Source organism: Hylobates moloch, unplaced genomic scaffold (genome assembly GCF_009828535.3).
Source record: "Hylobates moloch isolate HMO894 unplaced genomic scaffold, HMol_V3 SCAFFOLD_19, whole genome shotgun sequence".
Lineage (NCBI taxonomy): Eukaryota > Metazoa > Chordata > Mammalia > Primates > Hylobatidae > Hylobates > Hylobates moloch.
This window is the reverse complement of record NW_026652294.1, coordinates 8188087-8201885: the sequence shown is the minus strand read 5'-3', so window position 1 is coordinate 8201885 and position 13799 is coordinate 8188087. Positions and strand designations below refer to the sequence as shown.

The 13799-nt window shown below is 45.9% G+C and overlaps 1 protein-coding gene across 5 annotated transcripts in view; it reads left to right on the top strand.

Annotated features, from left to right (window-relative positions):
• TPST2 (tyrosylprotein sulfotransferase 2) overlaps positions 1-9167 on the top strand; it is a 64604-nt gene extending 55437 nt beyond the window's left edge. For 2 of the 5 annotated variants that reach the window (XR_009211204.1, XR_009211203.1), the window contains exons 5-7: positions 2200-2250; positions 6662-6710; positions 8641-9167. Coding sequence is in view for 2 of the 5 variants with exons in the window: in XM_032139050.2 (XP_031994941.1) it covers positions 2200-2250; positions 6662-6703 (93 nt within the window). In the remaining 3 variants the exon portion in view is untranslated. Of the gene's footprint in view, positions 1-2199; positions 2251-6661; positions 6711-7220; positions 7303-8640 lie in introns of all 5 variants that reach the window. The other 3 variants (XM_032139050.2, XM_032139049.2, XR_009211202.1) reach the window with 2 other exon arrangements.
• The last annotated feature ends 4632 nt before the right edge of the window (positions 9168-13799 follow it).

The following is a 13799-nucleotide window of genomic DNA, read 5'->3' as shown; positions in this document are numbered from 1 at the left end:
TATATTATCAAAATAAAAAATTAATTAACTGGATTAAAAAGATGGTAGTGATCGCACAATCCAGCCCCAGGTGCTTCTCAGAAGCAGAGGCGAGGGCCGGCTGGGGACACAGCAGTAGTGGGCTGAATGTTGCTTACTTCACTGTTCTCAGCCAAGGGCCCAGCAGTGGCTCCTTTGGGGTCTCCTTAAAAGGTGGCTGGCTGCCCCTGGCTTGCCCCAGGCTATGGGTCAGACGCTCCTGGAGTAAGACCTGACATTATGTATTTTATAAAACACAAATAATTTTCATGAGCACTGGTGGTTAACATCAACTCTTTGGAGCTTTTTGTGTTTGTTTATTTAAAATGGAAGCTGTCTCTCATTTTCATCCAAAGAGGTTTCTTCCCTGGGGCGGTCAACAAGTCTTGGCAAGTGCTAGATCCCTGGTTTAGTTTTTGCCATGGCTTGGCTGTTACTGCAAAGATAAGTCCTGGGCGTGGTGGCGGGCGCCTGTAGTCTCAGCTACTCGGAGAGGCTGAGGCAGGAGAATGGCGTGAACCCGGGAGGCGGAGCTTGCAGTGCGCCGAGATTGCGCCACTGCACTCCAGCCTGGGCGACAGAGCAAGACTCTGTCTCAAAAAAAAAAAAGTCCTCTCACTAAGCCCTGTGAGTTTGCATGCATGCCTGTGTGCTTCTGTGTGTGCTGTGGACCCTGTGCATTCCAATAATGGATCCTGGGGCTCAGTAAATGCAGTGGCTAAAAGGACATCTATGCTGATGAAATCGTCTCTGCCTGCAGTGTCCCATATGGTAGCCACTAGCCATGTATGGCCACTGGTTCTGTAAAGGGAGCCTAGTCCAAAGTGAGAGGTCCTGTTAGGTGTAAAATACACACTAGATTTTGAAGGCTTAGGACAAAAAAGTATGTAACATTTCTCATTAGTCACTTTTATATAAATTACATACTGAAATGTTAATATTTTACATAGGCTGGACATGATGGCTCATGTCTATAATCCTAGCACTTTTGGAGGCCAAGGCAGGCAGACTGCTTGAGCCTAGGAGTTTGAGACCAGCCTGGGTAACATGGTGAAACTTCATCTCTACTAAAAATATTGAATATTAGCCAGGCATGGTGGCACGTGCCTATAGTCCCAGCTACTCCGGAGACTGAGGTGGGAGAATCACCTGAGGCTGGGAAGTGGAGGCTGCAGTGAGCTGTGATCACACCACTGCACTCCAGCTTGGGCTATGGGAGTGAGACCCTGTCTCAATTGAAAAAAAAAAATTGTAGCTATATCAGGTTAAATAAAAGATATTATTAGAATTAATCTCCCTTGTCTCATTTTATTTTTAAATGTGACTACTAGCGGAAAGGCCTGAAATGTTCTGGTTCTAGCTTCAGGGCCTTTGCTCTGTTGCCTCTGCCTGGAGGGCTTTTTCTTCTGAGCTTAGCCTACCTATTTTTCCTTGTCGTTTGGGTCTCAGCTCAAAGGTTATCTATTTCAAGAGGCCCTTTTTATTTTTATTTATTCATTTTCTTAAGAGACAGGGTCTCGCTCTGTCGCTCAGGCTGGAGTGGAGTGATGTGATCATACTTCACTGCGGCCTCAACCTCCCAGCCTCAACCAATCCTCCAGCTGAGAATGGAGTAGCTCCAGAGTAGCTGGGACTATAAGTGCATGCCACCATGCCCAGCTAATTTTTAATTTTTTAGAGATGGGGTTTCAGTATGTTTCCCAGGCTGATCTCAAACTCCTGGACTCAAGTGATCCTCCTGCCTTGGCCTCCAGAAGTGCTGGGATTACAGGCATGAGTCACTGCACCTGGCCCAAGAGTCCCTTCTTGACCACCCACTCAAAAGAAGCCCCCTGGTTACTCCTAATCCCACCTCTTTACCATACTTTCTTCACAACAGTTCCCACGGTTTGCTATGTCCTTGTTTATTTGTGTTTATTGTTTCTTGTGTGTTATCTGGTGCCCCCTCTAGAATGGTAGCTCCAGGGGAACAGGAATTTCCATTATCTGGTTGACATCATGTCAACCAGACACAATGCTGAGAATAATGCCTAGAAGAAGAGGAGCTTAATCAATGTTTGTTGGATGGAGGGATGGGTGGGTGGCGAGGTGGATGGGTGGATGACTGGATGTGTTGGGAATGACTAAATTTTATTTTTTGGTCATTTTCATAATAGTGATATTTCTTTTTCTCTTCCTTAGGTCTTGAAAGGGGACTATAAAACACCAGCCAATCTGAAAGGATATTTTCAGGTTAGAAACCCCAAGGGGAATTCCGAATTCTGTCTTTCTCAGCTATACCACCATCTGGCTGTATGCCCTTAGATGTGTCACTTCTCCATTCTGGTTGATGGTTTTCCCATTATAAAAAGGGGGATGTGAGCTGGCTGCCTGTAATCCCAGCACTTTGGGAGGCCAAGGCAGGTGGATCGCGAGGTCAGGAGTTCAAGACCAGCCTGACCAAAACGGTGAAACCCCGTCTCTACTAAAAATACAAAAATTATCCAGGCATGGTGGCAGACACCTGTAATCCCAGCTACTCGGGAGGCTGAGGCAGGAGAATCACTTGAACCTGGGAGGCAGAGGTTGCAGTGAGCTGAGATCACGCCGTTGCACTCTAGCCTGGGCGACAGAGCGAGACTTCATCTCAAAAAAAAAAAAAGGGGCTGTGGGGATGCGTGCTGGACCAGAGGGTCTCTAAGCACTGATCCAGCTGGGGCCACATCTCAGTGGCCCTTCTGCCAGGAAGCAGCCTCTCACTTCGTCTTCTGGCTTGAATGCAGTTGGAGGGACTTCATGGGGACTTTTTCTTGGGCTTTCTTTCTTGTTGAGACTGGAGTGCATGGCTCACTGCAGCCTCAATCTCCTGGGCTCAAGCAGTCCTCTCACCTCAGCCCCCCAAGTAGCTGGGACTACAGACACACACCACCATGCCCGGCTAATTTTTGCGTTTTTTGTAGAGACAGGGTTTTGGCATGTTGCCCAAGCTTGAGTTGTATTATTTATAATAAACAGGTAGCAGTTAGTAAAGTGTTTTCCCTAGTGTCTTGTGAGCTGTTCTAGTGAATTATCAAACCAGAGTGGGGGTTGTGGGAACCTCCAGATTTGAAGCTGGCTGGGAAGAAGTGTGGATAGCCTGTGCACCCCATTGCAGCTGGCATCTAAAGTGGGGCAGTTGTGGAAATGGGCCCTTAATCTATGGCAGCTGATGCTAAGTAAGTCTGGGAGCCAGTGTCAGAACTGAACTGAATTGTTGAACACCCAGTTGGTATCCAGATAATCAGAGAATTGGTCACTGATATTGGAAAACACCCATAAGCCAATATCTGAAAGATTAAAACTAGGTCTGCCACACAAAGATCTGGATAGAAAAGGCTTCCCGGCAGAGGGAACTGTAAATGCCTGAAAGTGGGGAGTGTGGCCGAAACCTCTGGAGCGCGTATGCGCTTTTGCATTCATTGTGATTATATTTTTGTTTGTTTCTACCCCAGTGTGATTTACAGGAATGTTCATTGCAGTTTTAATGTTCAAGCTGCCTTGTTTTGCTTTCTTAATATTTTCCTATCTTTTGAGTTTCACCGGCACCATTTTGGATGGCTACGTAGTGTTCTGTGGGATGTATGTGCTACCATTTACTAAACAGCTTCTTCAAGACCATTTCCAGTTTTTACGACATCCAGAATGACATTATGTGCACAGTGGAGGACAATAGGGAGATGAGGGTTGGAAATAGAGGCTTGACGCAACTTATCTGCAGGGCAGCCCTCCTGAGCATGGGGGTATGCCATTCCTTCATATTTTTCCTAAAAGCAACAAAAACCAGTCCCAGGTCAGCTAGACATCTCGCATATGTCATACATGGCAGGCAAGTATAAAGTGGCCCGACCCTTTTGTTTTTGTTTTTGGTTTTTTTTGTTGTTTTTTTTTTGTTTTTTTGAGATGGAGATTTCCTCTTGTTGCCCAGGCTGGAGTGCAATGCCGTGATCTCGGCTCACTGCAGCCTCTGCCTCCCAGGTTCAAGCAATTCTCCTGCCTCAGCCTCTCAAGTAGCTAGGATTACAGGCATCGGCCACCATGCCTGGCTAATTTTTGTATTTTTATTAGAGAAGGGGGTTTCGCCATGTTGGCCAGGCTGGTCTCAAACTCCTGACCTCAAGTGATCCACCCACCTCGGCCTCCCAAAATGCTGGGATTACAGGCGTGAACCACTGCTCCTGACCCCAACGCTTTTGTAAAACACTTTTAGCCTTGTTGTTCAAGAGTCTTCAAAAGATCTGAACCCTTACACCTGCTGATTCCTTTTTTTTTTTTTTTTTTTTTTTTTTGAGATGGAGTTTCACTGTGTCACCCACGCTGGAGTGCAGTGGCGCCATCTCGGCCCACTGCAACCTCCGCCTCCCGGGTTCAAGCATGATTCCATTTTTTAAAAGTGAATTCTAAGGGAATGATTCAGTAGAGCTTCAGTACCCAACAGAGGAGAGGCAGAATCAGGATGTGATGTCATTTAAAATACTGCAAAAATTGGAACCATTCTTAGGAAAGCAGTCAGTAAATGGTGGTACATGCACTCCACAGAATATCTGTAGCCATCCAAAATGGTGCTAGTGAAACCCAAACAACGAAAAAATAGTAAGAAAGCAAAACAAAGCAGCTCATACTATACAATTGCAACTAACATAAAAATGCATTTTCGGGTGGACAAAAAAAGGCAACACACAGGAGTTGGGTGCAGTGGCATGCCTGCAGTCCCAGGTTCTCAGGAGGCTGAGGCGGGAGGATCGCTGGAGCCCCTGTCTCTTAACAACAACAACAAAAATGAAGGCAACATGCAAAAATGAAAAGTTTCAGTTTGTGGATAATTCTCCTCATCCCCACTGTGTTGTTCTGCCTACATCAACTTTTTGGTTAAAACAAATACTAAATTAGTGCTCACTAATTCTGGCTACTTTCTTGACGTCAGCAAAAGATAGGTCTCTGATTCCCACAAAGGGAGTGGGACCTCTCCCCAAACAACCAGGAAATGCTCAAAAGCCATGGTCCCTAGCTCTCAGATCTCATTAATTTTTTTTTTAATTCAAGGCCAACACAGTGAGACCCCATCTCCCTACAAAAAAGAGAAAGCCTTAGCTGGGTATGGCGCATGTGGCACATGTTTGTGCCACTGCACTCTGGCCTGGGTGACAGAGTGAGACCCTGTCTCATAAAAAAGAATACAACTCAGGTACAGTCAAATGGAAGAAGCGTAGGGTGAGGTATGGGGGATGGGTCACAAAACTTCCATGCCCTTTCCAGGCATGACACCCTCCCAGCCTCTCAATGTGTTTGCCAACCAGGAAGCTTTCCAAATTCTGTCATTTAGAGATTTCAGTGGAGGTTTCATCATAGAGGCATGACTGATTAAATCTTGGGTCATGGGTGATTGCCCAATCTCCAGCTCCTAGCCCCTAGCCCCTCTCCCCTCTCCCCTCCCAGGAGGTCAGGGAGGGGAGAAGGCAGGTGGGGCTTAAAGTCCCAGTCCTCTGGCTAGGTGTGGTGGCTCACGCCTGTAATCCTAGCACTTTGGGAGACTGAGGCAGGCAGATCACTTGAGGTCAGCAGTTCAAAACCAGCCGGGCCAACATGGTGAAACCCTGTCTCTACTAAAAATACAAAAAAAATTAGCCGTTTGTGGTGGCACATGTCTGTAGTCCCAGCTACTTGGAAGGCTGAGGCAGGAGAATTGCTTGAGCTCAGGATGCAGAGGTTGCAGTGAACCAAGATTGCACCACCGCACTCCATCCAGCCTGGGCAACAGAATGAGACTCCATCTCAAACAACAAAAAAGTTCCAACCCTCTAATCATGCCTTGGTCTTTCCATGACCCCTTCTCCTAATCCTGAAGCTATCTAGGGACCCCCAGCCACCAGTCATGTCATTAGCATGCAAAAGATACCTTTTTTTTTTTTGATACCTAGTCTCCCTGTGTCACCCAGGCTGGAGTGCAGTGGCATGATCTTGGCTCACTGCAACCTCTGCCTCCTGGGTTCAAGCGATTCTCCTGCCTCAGCCTCCCGAGTAGCTGGGATTACAGGTGCCCGCCACCACACCTGGTTAATTTTTGTATTTTAGTAGAGACAGAGTTTTGCCATGTTGGCCAGGCTGGTCTCGAACTCCTGACCTCAGGTGATCCACCCACCTCGGCCTCCCAAAACGCTGGGATTACAGGTGTGAGCCATGGCGCCCAGCCAAAATACCCTTATTCCTTCAGAGATTCCAAGAGTTTGGGGAACTATGTGCCAGGAACTGGGGACAGTGACCAAATATTTATTATTATACCACAGCTGAAATGCCATCTTGTAGAGTCCTTTCCTGGCCACCGTTTTTGAAGTAGCACAGATACTGATCACTCACAGCAGGCTGTCACATGGCCCAGGTTTGACATTTTCTTGCATCTGTGCGTGTTCAATAGGCTTTTTATCTAACTCAAACGTAAGTTCTGTGATCCTAGGTTTGGGTCTGTCACGCTCACCACGCTATCCCAGCACCTGGCTCATAGGAGATGTACAGTAAATACTCCATGAATAAGCATGTGCATGACTCAATGATGCTGAGGGGTGACCCTCAAGACAGCGAGGCATCCCTCACCTGGCCATGACCCCTTCTTCTGTGTATCGTCTTTCTCCAGGTGAACCAGAACAGCACCTCCTCCCACTTAGGAAGCTCGTGATTTCCAGGTAAGCCTGTGGACTTCACCGGGGGTTCCTGCTGTTTCTGGGTGGCCCCGGAGCCACTTTTCTGTCCTTCCAGGGCCTCCCTGGGGGAGACATGTCCACTAGGGTGGGCTGACCCAGCCCCATCAGAGGTTTCCATGGTGACAGACTGGGGGTGCTATTTATAGAATCAAGGCTTAGTTTTCTAGCTCTGGATCAAGGACAGGGAGAGGGATTAATGCTGAACCAACCAGAAAAAGGTTTGTCTGACACTGGGGATGGGGCAGGAAAGACCACCATGATGGGGGAGGGGAAGATTCTGGAACCATTTTTGCACAGAATGCTGTCTGCCAGTCTGGCTTCTAAAAACAGCATCAGAGTTGGGCCAAAGCAATTAATGTTCTAATAACAGTCACAAGCCGTTCTGTTCTAAGAATAACCCCCATGGCCGTTGGGCCAGGTACTGGTCCTGTGTTACTCATTTAACCCTCAGCATCCTTGGGAGGCGGATGACATGATCATTCCATTTTACAGAAGAGAAAACCAAAGCACAGAGAAGGAAGGGCTTTGACTTGCCCAAGGCTACACAGCCACCAAGGGACAGAATTCCTCCCAGGTTTGCTTTTAGTGAATGATTTTAAGTGCACATTTATCCATCCATATTCTACTAAGGGGTGGGGAAAGGGATTTTTTGAATTTGGTAATTCAAAGATTTAAGAACTCCAGGTTTAACTTCCTTCAGCCCCTGTTTTCTTCATCTGGAGAATGGGGATTCATCATTGTCCACCTCCGAGGTTGGCCATGAGATGGCGTGAGCTGGCCCAGGTGGGAGTGCTTGGAAACTGTGAAGTGCTGGGCCCTCCCTGTGGACTTGGGCACTGGAGTTAAGGCTGCATGACTGAGCTCACTTCCTTCTGTCCCCCAGCCTCTGTGATCAGGTTAAAGGAAACCTCAAGAGAGGTTATTTTACATGGAAACACAGCTTCCAGCTTGGACTCTTATTTTTAGTCTCTTTATCTATTTTTAAACAATCGGCATATGTTTTAGTTTTTCTTTCAATTTACTTTGCTCCAACCTGCAAGGACTCTGTCATTATCAGGGTTCCCATCTTAAGTTGCACTAAGATCCCAGAGTTTTTGTTTTTGAGACAGTCTCACCCTGTTGCCCAGGCTGGAGTGCAGTGGCATGATCTCAGCTCACAGCAGTCTCCACCTTCTGGGGTTCAAGTGACTCTCGTGCCTCAGCCTTCCAAGTAGCTGGGGTTACAAGTGTGCGCTACCACACCCAGCTAATTTCTGTATTTTTAGTAGAGACAGGGTTTCACCATGTTGGCCAGGCTGGTCTCGAACTCCTGGCCTCAAGTGATCTGCCCGCCTCAGCCTCCCAAAGTGCTGGGATTACAGGCATGGGCCACCACACCTACCCAAGATCCCATAGTTCTATTCCAAAGAAAAGAACCCTCTCATGAAAAACAGCTTTCCTCCCTGTTCCTCACTAACTCCGTTCCCTCGCTTCCTTTCTGCAGATCATTAGTAGAATCCTGGACCTTCTCATTGACAAAAGCAGATTTGTTACTTGTTTTACTGTTTAAATGAGATACCATATAGAGGTGCTTTAGCTGATCCTGGGTACAGAGTTGGCCTTGAACAAACATGAATCCTTCTCTTGCCTCCAAGAATTCATCAGTATTTATCACATAATCACTGTCATTTGCTCTGTGTCCATAAGAAAAGTGTATATTTGAGGTCAAGTGGATGCAAGATGAGATGTGGGGAAGAACCCAGGAAACGTTTTTAAATTTAAACTCTCTCTGGCCATCTGGGATGTGTTCTTAAAACATTACATGCTTATGCGAATGGATGAAGACAGTATGTTGTGCAATCACATGTATAAATATAAATGATCTATTTCAGAATTGTTACTCTGAGCCTAACACAGTCTTTCCCCCTTTCAGATCTCTGCAAATGACTTCATTGCCAAGAAGAGAAGAAACTGCATTTAAGTGGAAATCGGACCTCTAATCCAAGCATATTGCTTGCTATTAATCGCCAAAACAGGACTGCTGATGAGGAATGTATTTGCATATGTTTGCAAAAGCTGAATCATTGAAAACGTACCTTGAAACTCTCTATCTTTGGACACTCCAGGGTAGAGAACGAAGGGTATGGAAGTAGTCCGGCTTTTGAAACTTAGGTATTTTATATTTTTCCCCTCAAGAACTTTTTTTTAAGAGACAGATTTGCCATCCTCCTTAATTTGCAGGACTGCCTTGGTGGCTTTGTTTGCTGGGACAAGGCCCACAACCTGTGCCTCTCCTATTGACCCTTTGAATTTCAAAGAATCTATTTAAGAATTTAATATATGAGGCTTTCTTTGATTCCTCCTCCGTTCTACCTAGTTTCACAGAGAAAAAAAAATACTCTTTGAATAAAGTGAACAGAGGCTCATTTGTTTGTGCCTTACTTTACTGAATGAATAGGGTTTTTTTTTTCTTTCCATATTGGATTTTGCCAGGTAGATTTGTGATGAGCAAAAAGCTGGAGAATATAGGTGCATGTAAGGCACAGCCGAATTCCTGTGTCAGGGTCCCCAGGGCCACCCCCAGGATCGATGATTGGCTAGAAGAACTCAGAATTCAGAAGAGCTATTATCCTTATTGTTATGGTTTATTACAGTAAAAGGATAAACATTAAAATCAGCAAAAGAGGCCAGGTGGAGTGGCTCACGCCTGTAATCCCAGCACTTTGGGAGGCCAAGGCAGGCAGATCGCCTGAGGTCAGGAGTTCGAGACCAGCCTGGCCAACATGGTGAAACCCTGTCTCTACTAAAAATACAAAAATTACGTGGGCCATCTGTAATCCCAGCTACTCAGGAGGCTTGAACCTGGGAGGCGGAGGTTGCAGTGAGCGGAGATCACGCCATTGTACTCCAGCCTGGGTGACAGAGCAAGACTCCATCTCAAAATAAAATCAACGAAAGAAAAAGGTGCATAGGGCAGAGTCCAGGAGAGACCAGCCTCAAGCTTCCAGTTGTCGTCTCCGGGTAGAGTCTTACAGACACGCTTAATTTTCCCAGCAATGATATGTGACAACACATACTAAACATTACCAGCCAGAAAGCTCACCCTAGCCTTGGGGTCTAGGTTTTTATTGCATGTCAGTCACATAGGGCAATCACATGACTGACTTTAGTTACTTAATCACCAGCTGCTCCAGAGGTCACAATGATACAGCATGGCCCAAGGTCCCCAAAATAAATCACATTTTTAGCACAAACTATCTGGCCTGGTATGGCCCAAGGCCTGAGGTATACAAAGACACCCCTACTTGGGAGGATATTCCAAAGACTTAAAGTTTATCTCCCAGGAGCCCATTAAGGCCAGTTTTTTCTTTGAGATGTGCTGGGTTTGGACACTTCAAGCCTGCTGAGTTAACCCTTATAGCACAGTCCCCAAATGCTGAGGGACCAACTAGGCCTACAATAAGTTTGTATCTTTAAGGGTTAAGGTGTTTTACCCATACCTCCTTGCCTTATAGCTCATGATAATATGAGGCTTTTGGAAGGCAGTGACTTATTGTGGCTTGGGGCGTGGGTTTTTGGAGTCAGGCTGACCTACTGGCTGTATGGCTTGAGACTGTCTCTTCATCTGTGAAATGGGGAAGTTAAAACTTCATTGTGTGTGTGTGTGTGTGTGTGTATGTGTGTGTTTAGACAGAATCTCGCTCTGTCACTCAGGCTAGAGTACAGTGGCGTGATCATAGCTCACTGCAGCCTCGGTCTCCTAGGGTCAGGTGGTCCTCCCATCTTAGCCTCCTGAGTAGCTGGGCATGTGCCACCACACCTGGCTACTTTTTAAGTTTTTTGTTGTTGTTGTTTGTTTGTTTTTTGTAGAGATGAGGTATTTCTATGCTGTTCAGGCTGAACTTCATGTGTTTATTGGGGATGGCTAATGGATGACATTGGTGGTGGTCCTTAGTACCAGATAAGCCCTCAGTGTGAAGCAGCTCTTATCTTTCCTTGTCTTGAGATTGCTCTGGAATGGTAATTAGGCTTTTTTGAAGGTATGACCCTTTTTGTTCATTTCTTCAGCAGTTACTTTTTATTTTTTAAATTTTTGACCCACAGTCTCTGATAAGTAATCATTCACCAATCACCGATTACTCTCCTTGCTCTGTTAAGTGTGACACTGTCCCTTTGAAAATCTGGCGACAGCTATGTATCCCATCCCCACACACACCAAAAAAAAAAAAATTTATGTCTGGTTCCAGGAGTTACCTTTTATGAGAAGTCCATCCGTGAAGACCCTGGATATTCAGAGAACTTCCTGGGAAAACACTGAAAGAAAATAAAGAGGCCGGGCCTGGTGGCTCATGCTTGTAATCCCAGCACTTTGGGAGGCCGAGGTGGGCAGATAACCTGAGGTCAGGAGTTCGAGACCAGCCTGGCCAATGTGGCGAAACCCCATCTACTAAAAATACAAAAATTAGCTGGGCGTCGTGGTGCATGCCTGTAGTTGCAGCTACTTGGGAGGCTGTGGCAGGAGAATTGCTTGAACCCAGGAGGCAGAGGTTGCAGTGAGCCAAGATCGTGCTAGTGTACTCCAGCCTGGGCAACAGAGCAAGACTCCATCTCAAAAATAAAATAAATAAAACAAAATAAAATAAATACAATTTCTGTTTCTAGCCCCCAAGTGGTAGCACTAGGTCTTGTTCCCTGAAAAAAACTAGGCTCAGAATCCACTCTCATTTCATCTCCCCTGATTTGATCTGAAAAGATTTTGTTTAGAGTACTACATGAATATATTATAAAACATGGGACAATCAGGATTGATAGTAAGAAGGCAAGTGGCTCTATTTGTACTTCCTCTCAATATCTCCTTTCTTCCCTAAAGGTAATGCTACCATTTTCTGTTTGTACATAGTCTTCCAGACTTTAAATTTTTGAACATATAAATATTATCATCTTAAAGTTGTATAAAAATCAAATTTGAATAGGTTATTCCAAAATGTAACTTGACAAATTGTTTGTTTGTTTTGGAGACAGAGTCCCGCTTTGTTGCTCAGGCTGCAGTGCAGTGGCACAAACACAGCTCACTGCAACCTCTAACTCCTGGGCTCAAGCAGTCCTTTCACCTCGGCCTCCTGAGTAGCTGGACCTTGACACCTGGCTAACTTTTTATTTTTTGTAAAGAGGGGAATCACTATGTTGCCCAGGCTGGTCTCAAACTCCCGGGCTCAAGCAATCCTGCCTCAGCCTCTCAAAGTGTTGGGATTACAGGCGTGAGCCACCGCACCTGGCTCCTGGAGCGTTTCTGATGTGAACATCTGCTGATCTAACACCACTCCTTTTACCAGCTGCCTGTTCTAGAGCAAACCATCTTTTTGAGCATTCCACTTTGGCTAGGCCCTTAGGCTGTTAGCAGTTTTCATTGCTACTGGCAAAGCTGCAGTGGACATTCTCCTGCACATATAACCTCTTGGTGCCACTGTATGAGTGAGTCGCTGCAAAATGAGAAGTAGAATTGCCGGGGTGAAAGGCATACATATTAACTTTTTTGATTAATTCCACCCATGTACCCTGATTTGGGCAGAATTTTAATCTCAGAGCTTTGTTCTAGAGCCTTTCTTGGGGGTTCCGTGGAGCAGTGGGTCAGCCATCACTTGTGCCGTGGCCCATCCTCTGTCCAGCTTGGGCAGCATGCATCATCCATTCTGATTCCTTAATTTGCCATATGTGAAAACATGGTAATCTATACATTACTTGGGTGCTATTATTATATATAACTAGCTTTGGAGTCAGAATCAGCGTCTCATCCTGGCTTTACCACTTTCCAACTGTGTGACTGTGGCCAAGTGACTCCACTTCTCTGAGCCTCAGTTTTCCTCTTCTGTAAAATGGGGGTAAAGGGATAAGAACTGTAGGGGGATCTCAGGGGATGGTTAAGAGAAATCCATGAGATAAGCAAACACATTATCTAGTTTAGTAAAGCTAAGCAATGAAGACTTACAGCCCCATGGTGAAGGCTTCATAAATGGTAGCTATAATGATTACTATTAATATTGTGAAATAAAAGATAGGTTGTGATGAACCAACCATATCTTCTCATTGGGATGTATGTTTGTCCAACTGATAGCCAGCCATTTGTAGTCATGATCTGGGGTTGGAGAACGGTCTTTTGCACATGTGCCAGATGGACTGAATATAGATCTTCACTCTCGTTAGCAGCCGCCAACCTGGTTGAGACATCAGGGCCTCCAAAGGGCTTGGCAATTTTTCATTAAAAACAAAAACAAAAAAACTCTTAACCTATGTCTACCCAAAGAATAAATCCTCTACCCTTCCAGGGTAAGGGATGAACAGCTGATGGAATTACAGACCCAGGAAGCTCATGGTGGCCAGTCATTGGGTAGCAGAGGACATCCAGTCTCATTCATCGTTCCACTCATCTCTTGCGGCCCAACCAAGCAGCCCCAAGCTGAATGACTTAAAACAACTTGTTTTTTTGTTTGTTTGTTTGTTTGTATGTTTTTTTGAGACAGTTTCACTCTTGTCACCCAGGCTGGAGTGCAATGGCGTGATCTTGGCTCACTGCAACCTCCGCCTCCTGGGTTCAAGCAATTCTCCTGCCTCAGCCTCCAGAATAGCTGGGATTACAGGCACCCGCCACCGCACCTGGCTAATTTTTGTATTTTTAGTAAAGATGGGGTTTCATCATGTTGGCCAGGCTGGTCTCAAACTCCTGACCTCAGGTGATTCACCTGCCTCGGCCTCCCAAAGTGCTGGGATTACATGCGTGAGCCACCGCGCCTGGCCACAACTTGTTAAATCTCTCAGTTCTAGCCAGGTGCAGTGGCTCATGCCTGTAATCCCAGTAAGTTGGGAGGCCAAGGCAGGAGGATCACTTGAGCCCAGAAATTCAAGACCAGCCTGTGCAACATGGTGAAACCCTGGTCTCTAGAAAAAAAAAAAAATGGCATGGTGGCATGTGCCTGTAGTCCCAGCTACTGGGGAGGCTGAGGTAGAATCACTTGAGCCTGGGAAGTGGAGGTTGCAGTGAGCTGTGATTACGCCACTGCACTCCAGCCTGGGGGACAGAGTGAAACCCTGTGTGAA